At 37.1% G+C, this 14,480-nt stretch overlaps 5 protein-coding genes across 6 annotated transcripts; 2 read left to right on the top strand and 3 right to left on the bottom strand.

Moving 5' to 3' along the window:
• The first annotated feature begins 188 nt into the window (after window positions 1-188).
• On the top strand, window positions 189-1,501 carry LOC104783332 (ribosomal RNA small subunit methyltransferase). Of its 2 annotated transcripts, XM_087512132.1 has the most exons (3): window positions 199-578; window positions 672-1,062; window positions 1,146-1,501. In XM_087512132.1, the coding sequence occupies exons 1-3, from the start codon at window positions 261-263 to the stop codon at window positions 1,151-1,153; spliced, it is 717 nt and encodes a 238-aa protein (XP_087368258.1). In that variant the 5' UTR covers window positions 199-260; the 3' UTR covers window positions 1,154-1,501. The 2 variants fall into 2 exon arrangements, with proteins under 2 accessions (XP_010506778.2, XP_087368258.1); XM_010508476.3 differs by having other exon boundaries at window positions 189-578; window positions 672-1,501.
• A 207-nt stretch (window positions 1,502-1,708) lies between these two features.
• On the bottom strand, window positions 1,709-5,872 carry LOC104774113 (histidine kinase CKI1-like). Its single transcript, XM_010498782.2, has 7 exons — window positions 5,816-5,872; window positions 5,269-5,511; window positions 4,501-5,166; window positions 4,011-4,389; window positions 3,332-3,903; window positions 2,027-3,259; window positions 1,709-1,942 (listed from the first exon to the last, which is right to left on the bottom strand). The coding sequence occupies exons 1-7, from the start codon at window positions 5,870-5,872 to the stop codon at window positions 1,709-1,711; spliced, it is 3,384 nt and encodes a 1,127-aa protein (XP_010497084.2).
• A 1,966-nt stretch (window positions 5,873-7,838) lies between these two features.
• Window positions 7,839-9,588, top strand: LOC147946426 (uncharacterized). Its single transcript, XM_087509607.1, has 2 exons — window positions 7,839-8,587; window positions 9,585-9,588. The coding sequence occupies exons 1-2, from the start codon at window positions 7,839-7,841 to the stop codon at window positions 9,586-9,588; spliced, it is 753 nt and encodes a 250-aa protein (XP_087365733.1).
• A 910-nt stretch (window positions 9,589-10,498) lies between these two features.
• On the bottom strand, window positions 10,499-11,542 carry LOC147946425 (G-type lectin S-receptor-like serine/threonine-protein kinase SRK). The gene is made up of 3 exons (XM_087512126.1): window positions 11,322-11,542; window positions 11,052-11,202; window positions 10,499-10,949 (listed from the first exon to the last, which is right to left on the bottom strand). Exons 1-3 carry the CDS (start codon window positions 11,480-11,482, stop codon window positions 10,632-10,634), a joined length of 630 nt encoding a protein of 209 aa, XP_087368252.1. The 5' UTR covers window positions 11,483-11,542; the 3' UTR covers window positions 10,499-10,631.
• On the bottom strand, window positions 11,430-13,670 carry LOC104774233 (receptor-like serine/threonine-protein kinase SD1-8). The gene is made up of 4 exons (XM_087512123.1): window positions 12,431-13,670; window positions 12,005-12,303; window positions 11,662-11,872; window positions 11,430-11,562 (listed from the first exon to the last, which is right to left on the bottom strand). Exons 1-4 carry the CDS (start codon window positions 13,632-13,634, stop codon window positions 11,507-11,509), a joined length of 1,770 nt encoding a protein of 589 aa, XP_087368249.1. The 5' UTR covers window positions 13,635-13,670; the 3' UTR covers window positions 11,430-11,506.
• Window positions 13,671-14,480: the final 810 nt, after the last annotated feature.

The raw sequence follows: 14,480 nt of genomic DNA, 5'->3' as shown, positions 1-14,480 counted from the left end.
TTAAATTTGATTCCCTCCCTTTTTTTTAATAAATTAACATATATATTTTCGTATTAAATTTTTAAGTAATACAGTGTGAAATCGAAGAAAACAGTAATTAGTTTTTTACTGTTTAGTCATTAAAATGAGCTGAAAAAAAGAAAGAAAAAAAGAATAGGCTATATAAAAGAAAACGCGGCTAAAACCCTAGTAAAAAACCCTAATCATAAAATTGTGCCGCCGTGAGAGCAAAAAAAAAAAAAAAAAAAGGTGAAGCAAGAATGGCGGGAGGGAAGATGAGGAAGGAGAGGCCAACGGCGTCGAATCGAGCACCGTCGAACCATTACCAAGGAGGAATATCGTTCCAGAAATCGAAAGGACAGCATATCCTTAAGAACCCTCTGCTTGTGGATTCAATCGTTCAGAAAGCTGGGATTAAGAGTACCGATGTGATTCTCGAGATCGGTCCCGGAACTGGGAACTTAACCAAGAAGCTTCTAGAAGCTGGCAAACAAGTTATCGCCGTCGAGCTCGATCCCCGTATGGTTCTCGAGCTTCAGCGCCGTTTTCAAGGAACCCCCTTTTCTAACCGCTTGAAGGTAACCCAGAGATTTTGTTATTTGTTTAGGATGAGAGTATCAATAATATTATAGACAGACGTAAACGTCTCTCTGTTCTGTGAATGTCTTTAGGTGATTCAAGGTGATGTGTTGAAGACGGAGCTACCCAGGTTTGACATATGTGTGGCAAACATACCCTATCAGATATCATCACCTCTCACTTTCAAGCTTCTCTTCCATCCAACAAGCTTCAGATGCGCTGTGATCATGTACCAGAGGGAATTCGCCATGAGACTCGTTGCCCAGCCTGGTGACAATCTCTACTGCCGTCTTTCTGTCAACACTCAGCTCTACGCCAGAGTCTCCCACCTCCTCAAAGTCGGCAAGAACAATTTCCGACCTCCCCCTAAGGTTGATTCTTCCGTTGTCCGTATCGAACCAAGGAGGCCTGGCCCTCAGGTTAACAAGAAGGAGTGGGACGGCTTCTTGCGAGTCTGTTTCATCAGAAAGAACAAAACTTTGGGTTCGATTTTCAAGCAAAAACCTGTTCTTTCCATGCTCGAGAAGAACTTCAAGACTCTTCATGCCCTACTTGCTTCCTTGCAGAACAATGACAATGGCCAAGCTGCTCCCATTGATCTTGGTGGTGACCACCAGGGCATGGCAATCGAAGATGACTACAATGAAGTGGATGACGATGATATGGACATGGATGATGGAGACGGAGGTGAAAAATCTGAGTTCAGGGAGAAAGTTATGAATGTGTTGAAGGAAGGTGCTTTCGAGGAGAAGAGAGCTTCCAAGCTTTCACAACAAGAGTTTTTGTATCTTCTTTCCTTGTTCAACAAGTATGGTATCCACTTCACATAGTTTTTATGCTCCTTTACTATTTATTTTTCTCATCAAAGGTACCCCTTGTTTTTGATTGAACATTTGGATCTGATAATCAATTTTTTTTTCAAGTCTTTTGAGTTTATTGACTTTGCTCAGCCATGGAGCTTGCTTTTCATTTGTCTCGATCTCAAGTGGTAAATGTATATTCTCAAATTTTTTTGGTGCAACGGAACCTTATATTTCAAAATAAACTAGAAGAAGAAGAAGAAGAAAACTGGTATATGCATGGGAAAGAGAAAAGAAAACACTAATGGTACTAGCAAAAATGCTAATTACTATAGCGTTGCTTGTGCATTCATCTTGCTTTCAACTTCTCTGATGACGTTTGCAAGTTGGTCCTGTTTCATTTCTTTCTCTAAAAAGCCGTCCATTCCAGCTTGTATGGCTTCTCTTGCTTCCCTTGAACCAGGATCATGACCAGATACAGCTATAATTGGTATATGCGCTCCAGAACTTTTCTCCACTTTCCTGATCTCTCTAGTTGCTTCATATCCATCCATCTCTGGCATCTGTGCAGAACAACACTTAATTAGAGTGGCCTATATATATTTGCGATTGTACATGTTATATGGAAGGTTAATCATTAAACTTACTTGACAGTCCATGAATATGTAGTCAAACGGAAGCCTATTTACTGATCCTTGTTGTTCTCGTTGTGTAAGCCATTCAGTGACTAATCTCACAGCTTCTTTTCCACTGTAGCATGGTTTGACCTCAGAGACTCCCATCTTCGTCAGCCTTCCTGTAGCAACTTTGATTGTTATCCTGCAATCATCGACCACCAGAACTCTTTTTCCTCTCAAGAATTCATCGTTACTTGGCATGGAAGTCCCTTGCTCTTCCTCTGGGTTCCCAATAGGATTTCTACCGGTACGCACTGACTTGAACCAAGTCTCACTCTCTGAAGCTGTTGGTGCCATTATTGTCTTACCTAATTCTTTGTTAAACCCTGAGCTTGGTCCCTCTTCTTGGAGTTTATGTTTTGGTGATGTATCTGCAACAAAAGAATGTCTCAGCAGTGATTCCCTTTGCAGCTCAGTGGATGTTTCTTTTAGCCCAGTTCCTCCAAATTCAGGCAACATCTTCAAGACTTCCGTAAGACGCGATCCGTGCAAGGGTCCGGAACAACTAATGTCCCCTCTCTCACTTACACGGGTGCTCGATTCGTTAAGCCAAACAACTTTACAGGTTATTCCATGGTGCAAGCCTCTACGAAATTGCTTGACAACATTGTACAGCTCCAAAAATGGTCCAGTTTTTGTATCAATCACCAAAAGGACAACTGCATTGAAACTGTTGCTTCGCCTTTTAGGAAGTTGGCTTCTTGAATCAATACCATCCATGCCAATCAAAGGTAACTCCCTTGCGCTCGGACATGACAAACTACACTCTGCTCTTCCCATGGAGCTCTGAGGTGAAAATCCAAAAAGTCTCTCCAATGCATAGCTCAAATGCTCCCATTTCTCCACTACTGTAACTTTAATCCCCAGATTCTTGATGTGTTTCTCAGTAACTCTTCTGCGTTCTTCATTTTTTAAAAGGAGAACCACTCTAGAACATTCTTGCTTTGGACTTGAGGTGAGACAGTTGTTGAATCTAGGACTCAGGTTGCGTATATTCATGCTACCTCCTCCTAGTGAAGTGTTTACAGTCAGCCCGAGGTTGGGCGTGGATATGTGATCACCTCCTGCTTCGATGTCCTGTCTCACTTTCATGTCACTCACTGGAGACTCTAATGTTGTCAATAAAACATTGAATTGGAAACATGTTCCTTTCTCTCCCATTGCCTTGTCAGTGATTCTTATCTCCCCTCCCATTAAACGTACCTATAAACCAGAAATGGAAACCATTTAGATGCACACTGTTTTAGAATGAAGGTTTTGAGTTCAATTGCTTACCAAAGACTGCACAATCCCAAGCCCTAGTCCAGTTCCTTGTTGTCCTTGAGCTGTTTCTCTTACCTGAACATAGTTTTCAAACACCGATTTACGCATCTCCATAGGTATCCCTTTACCTGTATCATCCACTTCAAACACAAACTCCATCGTGTTGGCATTGTTTCTTATGGAATTCGATATTTCTGTCTGGTCTGTACTCTTGCAGAACATACACTTAAAAAACTTGGACACAACTCCTTGAGGGTCCGATGCCAGGACCACAGAGCTTTTGGAACCCGGCCTCTGAGCCCAAGCTCTGATCGAAATGTGCCCGTCGACTGTGAACTTGACAGCATTGCTGACAAGATTGTTCAAAATCTGCTTCAGTTTGCCACTATCTCCTCGCACATTCGAGAATTTGAAAATGGAGCCATCGTGCGGATCCAAAACCACGTCAACACCTTTCTTCATCGCAACGGGATGGTAAAAATCAATGACGTCTTCAACAAGTTTGGCCAAGTTGAACTCTTCTTCGTCCAACTGCATCTTCCCGCTTTCGATTTTGCTCATGTCCAAAACAGAGTTGAGCAGAGCTGTTCAATTAATTAACAACATGAGTAAGACTTTTTCTGTTAGAGCACAGAGTGAAGAAGGCATTAATTAAGAAAAAGGCTAAAGAATCAGACAGATGTTGTCTTACCAACCAAATCCTTGGCGCATACATTCATTTGCTTGAGATTGGTGTCTAGGTCGGATCCAGCATGAACGTTATCACGACATAGATCAATCAGACCCTTGATCCCTGCAAGAGAACCTCTAATATCGTGGCTAGCTCTTGCAAACGCTTGACTCTTGTTCATGCTCTTCCTCTCAGCCTGTTGTGTTGCTTCCATTTGGTTTATCAGCGTTGCACGCATATGCATCTCTCTCCTTGTTGCTCGCACCATAAACCACACAAACCACACAGGCCAACCAAAGGCAACAAATATCGTCACCACAAAAAATTGATACAAGGCCTTTTTCGCTTGGTGCTTGATGCGGGTGGCTCCTCCATCGTTTGGAAACATGACTGTGTACCTCTGGTTCGGACATTAAAAAAAAAACCATTGGAAGAAGCTGAGAAACAATGGACTGATGAATTCATTTTACTACATCGAAGTGAAAAAAATAGATAACGTTTCATCATTTACCAGAGGAACGCCAGAAACTTCAAGATGAGAGCAAAAAGCTTGGAATTTTGATCTTTTGATCTCCACCTCGTAGCCACTGGAACTGCAATTTTCGGGTATGCATTGAGACCTGACGGATTTAGATTCTCTACCACCGAAGCAAATCGAGCCATTGGAGATGAAGAGAGAAGCATTCAGTGAACCTTGACGAACAAGCACCGTCCCGTCCTTTGTCCACATGTAAAACTCTTCGCCGTGTAGACTCAGACGGCTCAAAACATCGGTCAAAGACTTCACCGAAAACCCTAGCAAAACAACACCTTTCTTGCTGAACAAGCTAACCGCGCTCTGAATCAGAGTCTCGTTGTCTCCTCCTCCCAAACTCGTTCCGAGAAAGGCGGTAGTGTAATTATTTCTCTGTGCTGCTTGGAACCAATCCGTGTGGGTTACATCTAACGGCTGAGATTTGGTTGCGTTCCCGTTGAGACGACCGGTTATCTGATCAACGGTTTGAGTGTACCAAGTGTAGTCTCCACCACTTGAACTCGACGAAGAATTGGCATAAACAGCGACACTTGTGTCTATATCTGCTCTAATGTAAGAAAACAAGAAACCGTCCCTACTAATGTACGAAACTTGCGAGACTTGAGGGATCGTTGAATATGCTTCAAACAACAATGGTGCGATCTGAAGAAGAAGAACAACAACACAAAAATACAATTACTAATTAACTCAAATTAGTCCCAAAGATTATGATCAAAAAAAAAAAAAACTGAGACTTTTAACAACCTGTGTTTGAATGTTTGTGAAACCAGTATCGTTGTTGGTGAGATAAGAAGAATCTATGACTGTCGCTAAACCAATTGTAGATAAGTTTGTCTTGGGATATGAAAATTTTCCGATGTTTTCAAACTCGGAAACTAGACTTGACCGGAGATCTCCAGTGAATGAAGCGACGTCGTTTATTAGGCTCTCCGTTGTTGTTAGCCAATTCGAGGTCGATATGCACCCCAAAATAGTGACCAGAAATCCCTACAAATTTATTCAATAAAAATATATACATGATCAGTTTTTGGTACTTTGGTATTTGAACTAAATAAGCTCTAAGCTAAAAACTCCATCGAGGAAAATGGAAGAAAGAACAAAACCTAGATTATACATAATTTACATACAAGCTAAACAAGATTTAAACAAAAAAAAAAAAGAAAAAACGAGATTAGAATCATATATCGTATGAACACAACAAAACATTTATTAAGTAAGGTCTTGTTCTTTATAATAAAATCAAAACAGCATCCAACGATGATGTGTTTAATTTAGAAGAAATAAAAATTACCAGGACGCAGAAGACCACAATTGGACGTGAAGTTACAAGCTTTGTAACTTTCACCATCACTTGAGTAAATTTTCCTATTATCACTTCTTCTTCCTCGGAGCAAGTCGAAACCCTTTTTCACAAAAAAAAAAAAAAAAAAAAAAAAAAATTGATTCTCAAGATTCCTTTCTAAATATGTTTTTATCTATTGAGCTAGATTTAACATAGAAGCTGCAGTTTTTAACATTACTGTCCAACCGTTATGTGTGGTGCAGTCAGGCTTATGCTAGGAAGTTGAGGTTCCTTATACGGTTGAGAAACTGGGAAGGAAGATGCAACCACACCCGGGCATAACGCCAAGTTTGACGACTTGTTATCACTAGATACCGATCGAATCTGAAACTAGAGATGTCCGGGCACGCTTTTCACCTGTGCTAGATGAAGAACATTTTGAAGGTACAAATCTATATCACATATAGCCTTTGAAAATGTATAAATGCATATATAATATACTATATAAGTATATATGAAGACGACAAAAAAAGGTGTAGAATACTATACATATAGGTATATATAGATCTTCCACCAAACAAAATCTTAAACTCAAGTGCAATTATAATATCAAGAATATTTTATGAATATATATCTTATGTATTGCGAAGGGGAAAAGGAAGGTTAATACAAGCAAATCATGGTAATAAATAAAAACAATCATTTCATTTTAGGAAATGATCCCAGGCATCCGATCGGATTTTAGTGTATAATGTTTTCGTTTAATCGATATTCATGAAAATAATTATACATAAAAACCAAATATTTTCATTTTTAAACTGTCATAAAATCCCCTACAAATCATTATACTGGTCATTATTTTGTAGGGATTTCTAGTTATTATTTCTAGTCATTAAGTACTACAAACCAAATAGTACTTAATTAGATTTTGCACAGAAGAAATATTTTACGTTTCGGAAACAAAAAACAATTTTTTCTAAAATTAAGAAATATATATATTTTGGAAACATATGTATATATATCTAGATATATATATATATGTGTATATATACATAATAATACATCAAACATTAAAACCTATTTCAAAAGGAATATTTGAAAAAATACAAGTTCAGAACATAAATATTAAATAGTTGAACTAAAACACTAATAATATTATATATTTATATGTGTTATGAATATATATTTTAAATTATTTTTATTTATTAAGTTTCTTAGCTAAAAAAAAGTTTTTACGGTGTTTCCGAAACGAAACGGAGCTTTCGTAGTGTTTCCGAACAGAGTCTATTAAGAATATTTTTGTAGCTTGTTCGCGTGTTTTCGAGAGTTTCTATTTATGAAACGTTTTGGAAACAGGAATGAAACTTAAAAAGAATTTTCATGCAACATATGTGTGTATTATATTTCTTCGAAGTCGAGATAAAGGAGGGCTAATGAAAACGATATAATTAACCTTTGTGTGAATTTGCGTGAACAGAAGAAGGCAAACGTGTAGATATATCATATCAATATATTTGACTTTTAATTATGGAGATCAACGTCGGGCTAGCTAAGATTTCGACACTGCTTGTCTAGTAAAAATAATAGTTTGGCTGAGAAATTTTCAGAAGCATGGGGTCATTGCACCACTTCACTTTGGTTTCCTTATGCAAATATGAAGGAAACAAAAGAAAAAACTTACACACAAACATGTTAACATATATGTATTAATAATGTATATATATTGGGAATTATATATTGGCTCCTTAAATTTATGCAGATTGACGATTTTTAACTTATATTTTAAAAAGTTGATTTTGACTGAGTCGTAGGAGTGGGACGATGCACCATTTTAACTTGTTACGGGGTAATATGTCTATTCATATATATATATATATATATATATATATGTGTGTGTGTATAGCACATAAACCTGTACCGGTTAAATTATAATGGTAAAATATACAGTACCAGGAAACAAATTTTTAGGATATAAGTATTATATATAAAATTTACTTGTTTGACGGTAATCTTTTTACACATTTTGCGATATATGCACCGAGCCGCCGCGTATAGATCCGCCGGTAGAATCGCGGAGGTGATCGCCGATTGCAACAAATTAAACACTAGCTCGAGAGCCGCGCTTCTGGAGACAGTGAGGTGTTTCCCAGATTCGCTTCACGATCTCGAACACCTGACTGAAGCTTCTCTACAACACCATTTTACGGGATCGGAAGCTTCCAAGGGCGCCACCACAACAACGTCAAATACAGAGACTGAACAGAGAATCGCAGACGGAGAGACTGGGGATATTGTCGATTATTACGGCTTCATCGGAGTCAGACGCGGATGCACCAGATCGGAGCTCGATCTATTGCTGTCTCTCAGATACAAACCCGACAGAGCCTCCTCCTCCTCCTCCTCCTCCTCTTTCATCGAACGGTGCGAGTTCACCGATCAAAACGACGTCGTCCCTCTTGCTTTACCGTTTGATTCAGAAAGGTCACTCCGCCGTTTAACGGCGATCATCATGGCAGCAGCTGAAGCTCAATTACGATCATCAGGACGACGGCTCAAAAAACTAACTCAAAGGATGATTGAAGAACGCAAACCGGTTGAAAATCCTGGCTCCATTACGATAACCGGAAACACTGAAGCCAAACCGGTAAATTCGAATGCGTACCAAGGAGTTTTCTGTAGAGATCTCGCCGCTGTTGGGAATCTACTAAATACGGAGGAGCTCTCTCACCTGCTAAATAAGTCAGCGAGTGGACACGATGTCGTTTTCGAGATAACAGAAAAGCAAAAAATAAGAAAGAAAATGAAAAATAAATAATAGTATTATAAAATGATGGTATGCATATCAACCGAGTTTCAATATTTCAAAATAAATTATTTAAAGTTAATTATATTATATAAAATTATAAAAAGTATGAAATTGAATTTAAATATTCAAATTGTGACCCGTTACTAAGTAAAATTTTTAATTCAATATATATTATTTTTAAACAATAATATTAATAAAAATTGAATATTTTATAGATTGAATCATTTATATTTGTTTTTAAAAATTTAAATTATGTTAGGCAGAAACAAAATTATTTTTTAATTATAATAAATAATATGATAATTTATTTGTTTCACAAAATAGACTCATATATATATATATAAATGATAGGTGAAGTATAATGATAATTAACAAATTAATATGTTAACTTAGATATCAAATCATTTTATTTGATGAATAATTTAATAAAGAAAATTAATATGGTAAGTTAGATGATATCAAATGATTCTTTAGAATATTCTCTTTAAGATTTTTGGAAACAATAATTCCACACTATACAAATAATATAAAACTTAATCTATAACCTATTTGTAACCAACTTATTAAAATTATATAGTCTACAAAATAATGTTGTGTACTTCTATTTTATTATATAGGGGATTAAAAAAAAAAACAAAAAAAATATTTTCTCTTTTTTTCTTTCATTTGATAATTATAAATCTTAGCTTAGTCGCGCTAATCTCCAAATATAAACTTATACCCCTATAATTTTTGGTTTAATTTCCTCTTAAACATAAATTTCACAAAATTTTATTTTTTCTTTGTCTTCATCTTCATCTTACTAACTTTAAAACAAAACAAATCACATTTTACTAATATTTAATTATATATTTAATCTATCAATTCAGGACGCCTTTAGTTGTCACTGAAATCATTTAGACATATATTTTATTCCACACTGAACTAATATAAAATTTGCACATGTATCATAATAGCATATGATAATCTTAGCTAATAATTTTTTTTCTGCAAATTCTTATTGATAATGTTTAAGTAATGCATGTAAAAAATGAACACAAATATATTTTATTGATGAAATTGTATTGAGCAATCTGAGATTGTAAATCAAATATATTCTTTTTGAAATGGTTGATTGTAAATCAGAGTTTCTCTGAAATTCGATACCACACTTATAAGAACATAACATAAGCAATGCCAAAATACAACATCATCCGTTCCGTTTCAACATCTAATCGAATATTCTGAAGAAAAATCAAAAAATAAAATCTACACATTGAGAGTTGAAAACATTAGCCACACAAAAAGAAAATGGCACGCCTAGTTATTCAACAGATCAACAACAGGAAAACCGGATAGGCTAGAAAATTGTAAGAGACTAAAAGTTTACAAAACTAAGAATATATGAACTTCAGTAGCGTCGACTTTATTCTGTAATACATGTATCAATAAAGCAACGAACGAGAATACTCATATCTCCACTAAACAACCTGTTCATTTTTTAGATGAGAAGAGAAAATTAATGGAAGAAAAGGGAATGTAGAAGATTTTGTTTTGTTTAATAAAATGCATGCTTTTTAAAAGAGTTAAAGTGAATGGTAGCTTTGTTGTGCATTTGGTATTCACAATCAGCTAATGAATTTATCTTTAAAGATATAAGTTTATTAGGAAAAAATAGGCATTAGTGATAAAATCAAATAAAGACAATACATATTGACATAATTCAGATAATTCAATAAGTATCTGAGGTCCTCAAGTGGTGCGTTCAATTACTTTCCTTCTTTAGTTTTGGTGGTACGCTTAAACCCTTTTGAGAGGTATGCCTGATCTCTCTTATTGTTTAAGAAATATGAAAATGATCTCTCTCTCTCTCTAATCAGAAGAACATCAATTAAGAAGCATAACCATTCAATGTAACCACATATGCAAGGTCTCTTTATTACTTGGAAATTGTAAATATCAATCATCTTGAACAGCAATATCAATATATAGCAGCATATATAGAAGCATGAAGAAATTACGTACAGATTAACAAACGATCTAATAACTGGGGCGTGATGTCGAGGAGGAGTATCTTATGGCGGTAGATATTAAAGAACCAGACGTTATGGAAGCCTCATTGTGACCCTCAGCCCTGAAGAAACCAGGAAGTTTAGGGCTCGGGATGGCAGCTGTATCATTAACAAGCATCAATAACACCGACGACATAGTTGGTCTGTCCTCTGCATCTTGCTGAACACACAAGAGACCAACTTCTAGGCATCTTCGGACTTGTTGTTTCTGAAATGATGATGATGAGTCTCGTATGGTTTGATCAACAGTATCCTCCCAGTTATCGTCATTCCAGTTGGTCCAAATCTGTTCACGAGAACCAGGCCATTGCTTGTTAGTTTTTTTTATACATATGGGAAGTACTAATAATTAAACAATATATATAAATAAATAAAATAAAACTCTTACATAGCTTAGAAGATTAGTGCTGCACAGCGTGTATGAAAAGGCTCTGTTCTCCTTCCCAGTAACAATCTCAAGGAGCATCACCCCGAAGCTAAAGACATCTGACTTTGTTGAATACCACCCGTTCTCTGCGTACTCCGGAGACATGTAACCACTGCATATAATGCATGGAAGAACATTTTCAAACTTTAACTTTAATTAAAACAAAACCATATAGATATACATTGTAGTTAGTTTGAGAGAGGTAACCAAAGTTTTTGATTGATTGCTTACTAAGTACCAGACGGCTTCGTAGTTTTAGTCTCCCTCTCGCTCCTGTCACAGATTCTTGCCAACCCGAAATCTGAAATTTTGGGGATCATACCTCTATCAAGCAAGATGTTTCCTGGCTTAAGATCCCTGTGAATAATCATGTCTCGCGAACCTTCTTGCATATACGCAAGTCCTTGAGCGATGCCCTAAATTATGTCAAATCTCCTCTGCCAGTTCAGCTCACATGAGTTTTGGCCTCCACCTATAACGCGGTTAGAAAACAATTCGATAAATTAAAATAATAATAATATAAGGATGTTAACTTAATTGTTATATATTATATATTGTATAAAGAAGTCACCAAAAAGTCGATGGTGGAGGCTTCCGTTTTCAAGGTATTCATATACCAAGACCCTCTCATCCTCGTGAACGCTCCAACCAAGAAGTCTAACTAGATTGATATGCTGGAGGTTTGCAATTAACATCACCTCGGCTTTGAACTCCACAGTCCCTTGTCTTGAGATCTCAGAGAGTCTTTTCACTGCAATTGCTTGCCCGCTAGGTAAACGTCCCTACAACAGCAACAAAAAAGAAGAAAAAAAAATCATAGGCAAAATCCCAATCTTATAATAACATAAGTATAATGAGAAATTGAAGTGCCAAACTTTTATAAGAAAAGCCAAATGATGTCTTCTTCTTTATACCTTATATACAGTACCGAATCCACCATGTCCAATCTCATTAGCTTCAGAGAAGCTTTCTGTGGCGCTTAATATTGTTCCAAAATCCATGGGTGGAAGTTGCGGAGTCTCTGTATCCTCTGCTCCAAAGATATTTTCTTCAGTTTGCGATTCCATAACATTTTCATTTACTGCAGTCGCTCTTGCTAGCTTTTGTTTCCTTTTCCAAATACAAACCAGTACCACAATTATAATGATGATGAGAGCAGCAGCGGCTCCAACGCTCAGACCTATGATAAGCCACTTTTTGTTCTTCTTCTTTCCTGGAACCCAATAACAAAAATATATATACTGAGTGAACAAGAATTAATTCTTAAACGCGAAAAATGTGAATGAAAACAATTTGTGAGAAAGCAATATCTCTATATATATATATATATATATATATACCATTGAGTCTGATGTACAAATCTTGACCTGCTGCGGTGTAAGTTTGAACATCCACGAGGTCTTTGCTCCAAGTCACACAGTTTGATGATAAAGTGCCATTTTGATATACTGCCACCGTATAAGCAGTGCAGTGGCAGTCATTGACACACATATCCTGACAGCTTTTCTTTGAGTGTGAGGTATATATATTTGCATCCATTGTATCCGGCAGCTTCATTCTGGTGAAGAGACAAAACCTGTTGCTATCGCAGCTCAGCGGGTTTTTTCTAAAACATCCTCCTCCTGCGATGTTTGGCTCAAACCCTTTGATGCACTTACACGTGTTCCCGCTGCAGTAACTGTTGGTGCCGCAATAGTTATACTGATCACAAAATGTAATTGGTGCACCCCATCGAGTGATCCATTCTTGTGATGTTATATCCCACGTATACCACATCAAAATACCTTTGAACGTCAATGTGACTCTAGAATAGAGGTAGTTGGTGGTGTCTTGAAACAAAAAAGACGTCTGACCATCTTGATTACTTGAATTGAAAACCAGGGGAACGTCAGCGAATTCGATACCATTCCAACCGCCGCTCCGATACTTTTTGATAGCTTCCTCTCCCTCGGAGATGAAAATCCTAGGAAATTTATCACCGTCGAGTCCAAAGATGTAGTCTCCTCTTGCTGGATTATTCTCTTCTTTCCAGCATTTCAAGTATCGACGTGACGCATAATTTGGGACTTTGGATGATATGAGTTTCATACCCGGAAGTAACGTGTTGGTTGGATGCTCAAAACTCTGCCACAAATAATCTCTTGGGTCCATGCTTTGCGAGTATCTCAGCACCAAATTTCCGTTAGCCAGGAGCTCCGCCACCAGCTCCGGAGATCTCTCCTTTTTCCTCTGAGTATCCCAGATGATGCGGTTATTATCGCGGAGAACGAGGTTAGCACCAGAGATTTCAAGAGTTGCGTTAGAGTTGTAGGCAGGTGTGTCTCTGTTCCCTACCCAAACGTAGGTTCTCTTAGGGATTTTCTTGTACCATATCCCGAAATACCAACGATCGCCACCAGAACTGAAGAACCCGAGCTCGAAGACACCACCGCCAGGAGAAACGAGACTTGTGTTTCTTGAAACATAAAACGAATCTGTATGAGTAACACCAAAAGAAGCAGCAAGTAGGAGGATCAACACCACTGCCGAGAATCTGATATCCATCTATCGATTTCAGAAGTTAGGTTTACTTCTTTCTAAAATCTGATATCCATCGATTTTTAACAAATTTCTCAAAGTCATCGACCTAATTAATTAATAAACGGTATGGCGGTAAGGAATGCCCCCAACTACATATATTTTTTTTTTTTTTTTGTTTTGTTCTAAAACCGTTGGATTCAAAAAAGTTGGGAATCTAAAAAACTTAGGAATCCCTTTACAACTAACTCGGTTTACACAAACCAGCAGCAAAACTCCTCAAACTACATTTCACTTGTAATCAAATCAAACAAACGAAACAACACTAACCAAGAAGAAACTGATTACATAATAAAATAAACTACATTTTTAGAAGACGATTAGCAAAAGGGAAGACAAACAAACAAGAATCTCTACTCTATTCAAGGAGGGTCTCTTTGATTTAACCAACAAAAAAAAAAAAAAAAAAAAACTCAATTTACCCGAAAAGGCTCTTTAATTTGCAAAACCCTCCTCGAAGAAGAGATCCAATAATCAAACTGAAACGAAGGGGTCACGCTTGAAGAAAGCAGTTGTTTTTGGCCATAGAGCTTGAGGAAACCACCATTGTTGCTGTATAACTTGAAGAAATCACCATTAACGGCAGTGAAAAAAGGAAAGAGACGTTGAAGCGTTAGAATTTACTAAATTCAATTCAGGGTTGTTTTCAGTTTTACCCCCTATCCATCTCGGTTAACCCGACCCGTTTGCCCCGGTGAACCCGGCGTTGTTAATTCTCACATTTATTGTGCCCAAGAAGAAAATGGTGCTTTAGTTAAATTCAACCAAAATGAATTAAATTGAGCCCACAAATTGGATTTAAACCGAACCGGT

The sequence above is a fragment of the Camelina sativa genome, chromosome 4 (assembly GCF_030686135.1).
Source record: "Camelina sativa cultivar CO46 ecotype springtype chromosome 4, ASM3068613v1".
Lineage (NCBI taxonomy): Eukaryota > Viridiplantae > Streptophyta > Magnoliopsida > Brassicales > Brassicaceae > Camelina > Camelina sativa.
Note: the sequence above shows the minus strand (reverse complement) of the source record. Positions and strands in the feature narration are given on the sequence as shown.

Excerpts from the sequence above, each read along its gene's own strand:
- LOC147946425 (XM_087512126.1), bottom strand. The coding sequence starts at position 11,482 with ATGCAAGAAGGTTCGCGAGACATGATTATTCACAGGGATCTTAAGCCA. Across the intron at positions 11,203-11,321 it reads ACGAAGCCGTCTGGTACTTA|TGGTTACATGTCTCCGGAGT; the intron begins GTAAGCAATCAA and ends CATTATATGCAG. Across the intron at positions 10,950-11,051 it reads GCACTAATCTTCTAAGCTAT|ATTTGGACCAACTGGAATGA; the intron begins GTAAGAGTTTTA and ends TCTCGTGAACAG.
- LOC104783332 (XM_010508476.3), top strand. The coding sequence starts at position 261 with ATGGCGGGAGGGAAGATGAGGAAGGAGAGGCCAACGGCGTCGAATCGA. Across the intron at positions 579-671 it reads CCTTTTCTAACCGCTTGAAG|GTGATTCAAGGTGATGTGTT; the intron begins GTAACCCAGAGA and ends GAATGTCTTTAG.
- LOC104774233 (XM_087512123.1), bottom strand. The coding sequence starts at position 13,634 with ATGGATATCAGATTCTCGGCAGTGGTGTTGATCCTCCTACTTGCTGCT. Across the intron at positions 11,873-12,004 it reads GATTCGGTACTGTATATAAG|GGACGTTTACCTAGCGGGCA; the intron begins GTATAAAGAAGA and ends TTGCTGTTGTAG. Across the intron at positions 11,563-11,661 it reads CCTCCACCATCGACTTTTTG|GTGGAGGCCAAAACTCATGT; the intron begins GTGACTTCTTTA and ends ACCGCGTTATAG.
- LOC147946426 (XM_087509607.1), top strand. The coding sequence starts at position 7,839 with ATGCACCGAGCCGCCGCGTATAGATCCGCCGGTAGAATCGCGGAGGTG.
- LOC104774113 (XM_010498782.2), bottom strand. The coding sequence starts at position 5,872 with ATGGTGAAAGTTACAAAGCTTGTAACTTCACGTCCAATTGTGGTCTTC. Across the intron at positions 5,512-5,815 it reads TTGTGGTCTTCTGCGTCCTG|GGATTTCTGGTCACTATTTT; the intron begins GTAATTTTTATT and ends ATAAATTTGTAG. Across the intron at positions 3,904-4,010 it reads ATGCGCCAAGGATTTGGTTG|CTCTGCTCAACTCTGTTTTG; the intron begins GTAAGACAACAT and ends TTAATTGAACAG.